Source organism: Arachis hypogaea, chromosome 10, assembly GCF_003086295.3.
Source record: "Arachis hypogaea cultivar Tifrunner chromosome 10, arahy.Tifrunner.gnm2.J5K5, whole genome shotgun sequence".
Lineage (NCBI taxonomy): Eukaryota > Viridiplantae > Streptophyta > Magnoliopsida > Fabales > Fabaceae > Arachis > Arachis hypogaea.
The window spans coordinates 99,992,565-99,999,792 of record NC_092045.1 but is presented as its reverse complement, the minus strand read 5'-3'; the positions used below and the strand labels follow the sequence as shown (position 1 = coordinate 99,999,792).

Here is a 7,228-nt window from a genome sequence, read left to right as displayed (position 1 = left end):
AAATTAACAATCCAAATTTTGTGTATACTTATTTGGGTAAAAAACTCAAATAAGTTAAAGGAGAGCAAAATTTTACACAAATTCACTAAACCAAAATCTGTTTCTTGAATCTACCAATGCACATTTATATGTAGTTTGAATCAGCCTGATTCGAACTCCCTTTCTACATAATTCGAACCAGCTTGGTTCGAATTATACACAAACACATGCACACACTAATTCGAACCAGCTTGGTTCGAATTATACACTTATTAAAAAATTAATAATTTAAAAATTAAAAAATATATATTTTATTCTATACATTAAAAAAAAGCTAACAAAATATTTAATTACGAGACTTCTTTAAAATATTAATGAACTATCAATTCAAATTCCATACAATACTCTTTTGTCTATTTTTAATAGCTCATGAATATTTTTTAGTAAATTTTTTTAATAAATTTATTTAAATTATACTACAAAAAATATTTGATCCTATGCAAAACAATTTAAAAAAATGGCTTAAAAAATGTTAGTAGTACTATAAAAATTTGTAATATCCTAATGACTTAGGACATTAAAGAAATACTCTACATAGTCAATAATAATTTAAAAATTAAAGAAAAAATATTTTTATCATGTATTTACCTAAATCACTAGAATATTACAAATTTTTATAGTACTCATAACATCTTTTAAGCCATTTTTTTAAAATTATTTTGTATAGAATAAAATACTTTTAATTGTTTTATATGGAATAAAATATTTTCTTTCATTTCTAAATAATTATTGACTATGCAGAGTATTTTATTTAAAATTTGAGTACATGCATGTATTTACCTAAGTTATTAGAACGTTACAAATTTTTATAGTACTCCTAACATTTTTTAAGCAATTTTTTTTAAATTATTTTGCATAGGATCAAATATTTTTTGTAGTATAATTTAAATAAATTTATTAAAAAATATTCATGAGCTATTAAAAATGGACAAAAGAGTATTGTATGGAATTCGAATTAATAGCTCATTAATATTTTAAAGAAGTCTCGTAATTAAATATTTTGTTAGCTTTTTTTTAATGTATAAAATAAAAAATATATATTTTTTAATTTTTAAATTATTAATTTTTTTAATAAGTGTATAATTCGAACCCAGCTGGTTCGAATTAGTGTGTGCGTGTGTTTGTATATAATTCGAACCAAGCTGGTTCGAATTATGTAGAAATAGAGTCGAATCAGGCTGGTTCGAACTACATATAAATGTGCACTGGTGGATTCACGAAGTAGATTTTGGTTTGGCGGATTTCTGTAAAATTTTGCTCCCCTTAATTTATTATTGTGATTTGCCCTAAATTAAACATATTGATAACACAATATTTATTTCATTAATTTATATATAAAAAATTCATATAAAACAATATTTAGCATTATTTTCAAAAAGCCTAAATAATTCAGTCAAAAAATACTTCATTAAATCATTTTAAGCTACTCTATTTTTAATTTCGATAATATCTTTATTTATATTGTTGTATTTTTTTACGGTTTAACTTAAAAGGTAGATAAAAAAAATAACATGACATAATATATATTAGTTTTCATCCTATTTTTTTTTTTACTTTAAATCATTTCAACCCTACTTTATTTTTTACTTGATCCTCTTTAATTTTTATTTTACTTCAATAATTAAATACGCTTCACATCATTCATGTACACTTTTAATTTTTCTATTTTATCTATATTAGATTTTATTTCATTGTATTCTATTTTTCTTTTTATTTACATTGTGTATTTCTCGTTATTAAAAAACAAAAATCACCTCAATACTCTAATCAAATCAACAAAGACACTTCTATGTATCAGTTTCATTCTATAGGCAGTTTTTTGTTTTTAACCGTTTCTCTTTTGTATTTTTTAACTCCGTACAAGGAGAAAAGAATAACAATAAACTGCTATAGGAAACCCATTTTTTAGGAAGAAGAAGTCCAACCCAATCAATCCTTGCGTTTGCACAGAAGTTATATGAGGCGCCCTTACACCAGTTGCAAGCCAGCCATAAAGAACCCCTCTAAAACCAACGTTATTTTTCCCAAGGTTGCAAAAACCGAACCGGTCATTGAACCGGTCAAGTGACCGGTTTAATGGTTCAATGATTCAACTGGAGTTGAACCGTGGTTAAACCGTTTTAAGTAAATATATAATAAAATTATTAAAATTTAATATACATGTAAGTATTATAGAAACTAAAGCAACTTATTATAAATATTTGTTCATTTCAGTATAAAAGAAACCTACAGATCATAATTAAATCAATTTCTTTCTTTTTTCAAATTCTCTCTCACTCTCTCTGTGACTTTTTGCACAACAATAAACTGGTGCTACATAATTCTTCTATCCAAGTTCATCATCTCAGAGAAATTCTCTTTTACCTCTAATCACATTTTTTGCAACAACATACACTTCTTGCTTTTGGAGGCCAGAACCCAAAAGATCATGTTCAAGAATCACAAAACAGAAATCAGAATAACAAACTTACATGGAAAGTCAAACCACCAGCAACAAAAAATTCAGAATCACAAAAATTTTAACAAAAACTTCTAATCAAATATTCAACAATAAAAACTCGAATCCAAACACAGAGGACTCAGCATCCAAAGTTAGAAAATCCGAAAACAGAATAAATAAACAAAGAATTTATACTCGGCAATCATCACCCAAATTAAATTCAGAATTATATCACCAACAACCCCCAACTCAGAACACAAAATTAACAAAATTAACAACCACTGTTAAAATCAACCATCAACCCCAACTCAGAATTCCATAAACAAAATTAACTCTGCAAAAAAAATTTCAACAGAATCATTCAAAACAAACCATTATTTCAGAAAATCAGCAACATCATAAATTGAAGTAGCACGCTTACCGGCAACGAGGGAGGAAGGGAAGTGACGGCTAGGAGGAAAGAAATTCTGCTCAGACAGAAAGAGAAGGAGAGAGAGGGCTCGAGGACAACGACGACAGAGATTGCAACGCCAGCAGCTCCAAGCGGATCTTTGAGAGGTGACAACGGCAAGGAGAAGCAACGTCTGCAACGACGACGAGACACGGTGCGGAGCAAAGAGGCAGCAACGGGAAGATTGACAGGAAGCAGAGAAGAGGTGACAAGCAAAAACGATGAGGAGTAGGGCGAGGAGGGCAGAAGCACCAACGACCCACGATGAGGGTGGATAGCGGTGATGGTGGCGGCTGCTCTTCGTTGGGGTTGGAGGAAGATTGGAAGGAAATTAGGGTTGAGGTGTGGTGAGGTGAGGGACTGAACAAAAGGGGTACTGATTAGGATTTAGGGCTTTAATCTTAGGCGTTTTTTTTTTTAATTTTTTTTAAAGAGCCAAAACGACACCGTTTAGTTTTTTAACTTTCAAACCAAAAACCGTTTAAAAACCGAACAGTTTTTCCGGTTCACCGGTTAATTACCGGTTTGATCGGTTTTTTTACTAATTTTTTGCCAGACAATTTTTTATCTTACCCGGACCGGTTAGATGATTGGTTCTCGATTAATCCGATTGAATCGGCCGGTCCGGTTCGATTTTCAGAACCATGATTTTTCCACAGCCCGACTCTTTAACCACGTGTTCCTCATGCATTTACGGAGAAGGAATAAAGGAATTTCTGTATACATATTATTATAATTCTCCTATTATAATTAATGTCATTAATAAGTGGAGTTGATGATAGAAGAGTGAAATAAAAAATAAAATTATTGTTAAATTATATAAATAAAATAAATTATAAAAAAATTTGGTTAATTATAACTGAAAATTTTTAATTACTAAACTTTTTCATTCAGAAATTACTCATAAATATAAATAAAAAGCTAACTCTTCTCAGCAGCTCAAATTTGCATTCATGAATTATTTTTACTCCTCGAATAGTAATAAATAACAGACCTTCGACACTGTGACACGCTTTTTCTTTAACATGATGTTCATTTAATTGGAATGCACTATTATTAATTTATTATTACTAAAATTCTAAGGTTATTACTTATCAGTTATCACATTAACATGTAGTAGTTTGGATTTGGATTTTGGACCCTAAGAGTGTTTGACTTATTCTTCGCGTGCTGGTTACATATTAGATCTTAGATCTTTTCTTTTTTTTTCTTTAATTTCCCAGATACAAAAAAATTCCCTGTTTCCTATGTTTTTGTCGGTAACAAAACTGACCCATTCTAGTATTCCCTTCTCAACTACGAAGCCATAGCACAAGATCCAAAGTTATTAACTTTCGGTGGTTAATCTCAATGGGTTTGCTTCAATTTCTGCTTCTGACATCTCAAGAGGTGAGGAAGTTAACTCGTTAATAGCTGCATTTGGATGACACGTGGCAATCTTCAAAACTATGCTTTTCCAACAAACCTGAACTTGATCATGGAATTTTTTAGCACATTGATTTTAATTGAAGCCCAAAGATTTGAACTTTGAGCAGCATTTGATGATGGGTGTTCAATGAAGTTTCAGTTCATAGCTTCCCAGTTAAGTCTTGGTACCTTTTTTACATTTTTGCAAATTATAAGATGAAGCTGGGATTCAAATTCCTGTGTCATGCTGAAACCAAGAGGTTAATTTCATTGTTAGGAGTGATAGTAGTTATAGTTTTAGTGGTTCAGTTTTCTGAACTTCCATATAGTGAATTTGTTACTTCCCTTGCTGGCAAGATTACTAGTTTCTCAATGGATGCATCTATGGTTGATTCTAAACTGGAGGGTAATATTGATAATACACACCCAAATGGTTCAACTCCTGCATCCCAATTAGATCAAGATAGAAGTTCACTAGTTCACAATAATGGCAATGGTTCATCCATCAATAGTGCACCTTCTAACAATGCACCAGCACCACAGAGTATGGTGGCATTGTCAAATCAAACATCACTAAATTCAGAAACAGATTCAACAAGTCCAATGATGTCTGTCATGTCCAATTCAAGTTTGGCGAAAAAAGACACGACAAAGGGTGAGAGTTCTGGTTCTTTGCTGGGTAATAATTCGAAGGTTGGTAATGGCAAGTATGTGACTAAAAAGAATCCCAAAGGGAAGCCCTCTAAAGTAGTTTCGATATCCGACATGAACTTATTGTTGCAGCAAAGTCATGATTCATCCCAATTAGTGGTATGTAACTGAATGATGGGTCGAAAAATCAGTATTGTAGATTGAACTTTATCAGTAGATTTCTTATTCGTCTCGATTTTGAATGTTTTTAGAAACCAACAAGGTCTTCAGCTGTTGATCAGGAAATATTTCATGCAAGATCTGAGATCGAAAATGCACCTATCATCACGAATGATTCGAGACTTTACCCGCCTCTCTACAGGAATGTCTCCATGTTCAAAAGGTATGATGAATAATTGACAATGTGATTAAATGGCCTAATTCTGGTTAAACTATTAATATCTTATTACATCTTAGATTGATTTAAGTTGATAATAGATTCATTTTGTTATTTTGTTTAGTACATCGAATTATTTTGTTGTCTGGATTACCATTCTAGTACCATCATATATCTTTTTATGTCTTGGTTTAATTGATATCATTCAAATAATCATGACTGTGTAGGAGTTATGAACTAATGGAGAAGATGCTCAAAGTTTACATCTACAAAGATGGAGACAGACCCATCTTTCATGAGCCCTTACTGGATGGAATATATGCATCTGAAGGATGGTTCATGAAACTAATGGAGGAAAACAAACACTTTGTCACTCAAGATCCCGAATCGGCTCACCTGTTCTACATACCTTTCAGTTCAAGATTGTTGCAGTTGACTATCTATGTTCGAAACTCACACAATCGTTCAAACTTAATCCAGTACATGGCAAAGCATGTGGACATGATTGCAGGAAAGTATCCATTTTGGAGTAGAACTGATGGAGCAGATCACTTTGTCGTTGCTTGCCATGATTGGGTATGCCTCTTTCCACACATCTACAATATTTCCAAATTTTGTTCTTGTATTCAAGATAATCAATATAGTGTCTGCTTGTGTTCTCTCTTACATTGCAATTTGCATCATTGTCTTGCTCATGTTCATGCAAATTCTCATTAAATATGATAACCACAGCAACTATAGGGATCATCCGTGGAATAAGGGATGGTTGCTAATCGCTCCGATCTTAGAGCAGGGTTGAAAAGAAAGCACAGAGGAATACCTTAAATAAACATATTGTAATTTGCATCATTGATAACTTTTGATAAGTAGCATTAGTAAATTTCTCCCTAAATTCTATCTTGTTAGTTATGGATTGTAGTATTCCATGCATGATGTCATGTCTACTAGCCCATGTATGATTGAATCATGAATTTCTGTTGAAGCAGTTTGAGCAGTAAATTGAGTGGGAAGGGTAGTTTTAACAAGCACCATTTCTCATCACCAGGCTCCTGCAGAGACAAGAGGGCGAATTCTAAATTGCATCAGAGCCCTCTGCAACGCGGACATCGAAGTAGGATTCAAAATAGGCAAGGATGTTTCTCTTCCAGAAACATACATAAGATCACCCAACAACCCTGCCAAAAACATAGGGGGAAACCCCCCTTCCGAGAGGCCTATCCTTGCATTCTTCGCCGGCGGATTACACGGCTATGTTCGGCCAACTCTGCTTAATCACTGGGAGAACAAAGAACCTGACATGAAAATATCAGGTCCATTGCCACATGTGAAGGGCAATGCAAACTACATTGAGCTAATGAAGAGTAGCAAGTTCTGCATTTGTGCTAGAGGGCATGAAGTTAACAGCCCCCGTGTCGTGGAGGCAATCTTCCATGAATGTGTTCCGGTGATCATATCTGATAACTTCATACCACCTCTCTTTGAGGTCTTGAACTGGGAATCTTTTGCCGTGTTCGTCGCGGAGAAAGATATTCCGAATTTGAGGAGCATTCTGCTTTCAATATCTCAAGAGAAGTACTTGGAGATGCATAAGAGGGTGAAGAAGGTGCAAAAACATTTTGTGTGGCATTTTAAGCCTGTAAAATATGATTTGTTTCATATGTTGCTTCATTCCATTTGGTACAATAGACTTTTCCGAATAAGCCACTCTTAAATTATAGCAAGTATATTTTTCGTAGAGAGCTCATACTTTGTCTAAATTTGATCACTTGTTTATCTTCTTTTATTTGGAATTTGATCAGAGTGTGAAAGTGCTGATTCTGTTATAGCAGAAAAAGGAAAGAGAGGTGTGGTGTATTGATGATGA

General features: G+C 32.8%; 1 protein-coding gene and 1 long non-coding RNA gene across 3 annotated transcripts; one reads left to right on the top strand and one right to left on the bottom strand.

Moving 5' to 3' along the window:
• Nucleotides 1-2,208: 2,208 nt before the first annotated feature.
• LOC112717818 (uncharacterized) lies at nt 2,209-3,302 on the bottom strand. 2 transcript variants are annotated; one of them, XR_011866818.1, is made up of 2 exons: nt 2,901-3,302; nt 2,209-2,813 (listed from the first exon to the last, which is right to left on the bottom strand). It is a non-coding gene; the product is annotated as an uncharacterized lncRNA (long non-coding RNA). The 2 variants fall into 2 exon arrangements; XR_011866819.1 differs by having other exon boundaries at nt 2,209-2,440.
• A 680-nt stretch (nt 3,303-3,982) lies between these two features.
• LOC112716114 (probable glycosyltransferase At5g03795) lies at nt 3,983-7,228 on the top strand. Its single transcript, XM_025767968.3, has 4 exons — nt 3,983-5,147; nt 5,240-5,370; nt 5,592-5,940; nt 6,410-7,228. Exons 1-4 carry the CDS (start codon nt 4,554-4,556, stop codon nt 7,073-7,075), a joined length of 1,740 nt encoding a protein of 579 aa, XP_025623753.1. The 5' UTR covers nt 3,983-4,553; the 3' UTR covers nt 7,076-7,228.

Coding starts and splice junctions, on each gene's coding strand:
- LOC112716114 (XM_025767968.3), top strand. CDS start 4,554: ATGAAGCTGGGATTCAAATTCCTGTGTCATGCTGAAACCAAGAGGTTA. Junction 5,371..5,591: donor AATGTCTCCATGTTCAAAAG/GTATGATGAATA, acceptor ATGACTGTGTAG/GAGTTATGAACTAATGGAGA. Junction 5,941..6,409: donor TCGTTGCTTGCCATGATTGG/GTATGCCTCTTT, acceptor TCTCATCACCAG/GCTCCTGCAGAGACAAGAGG.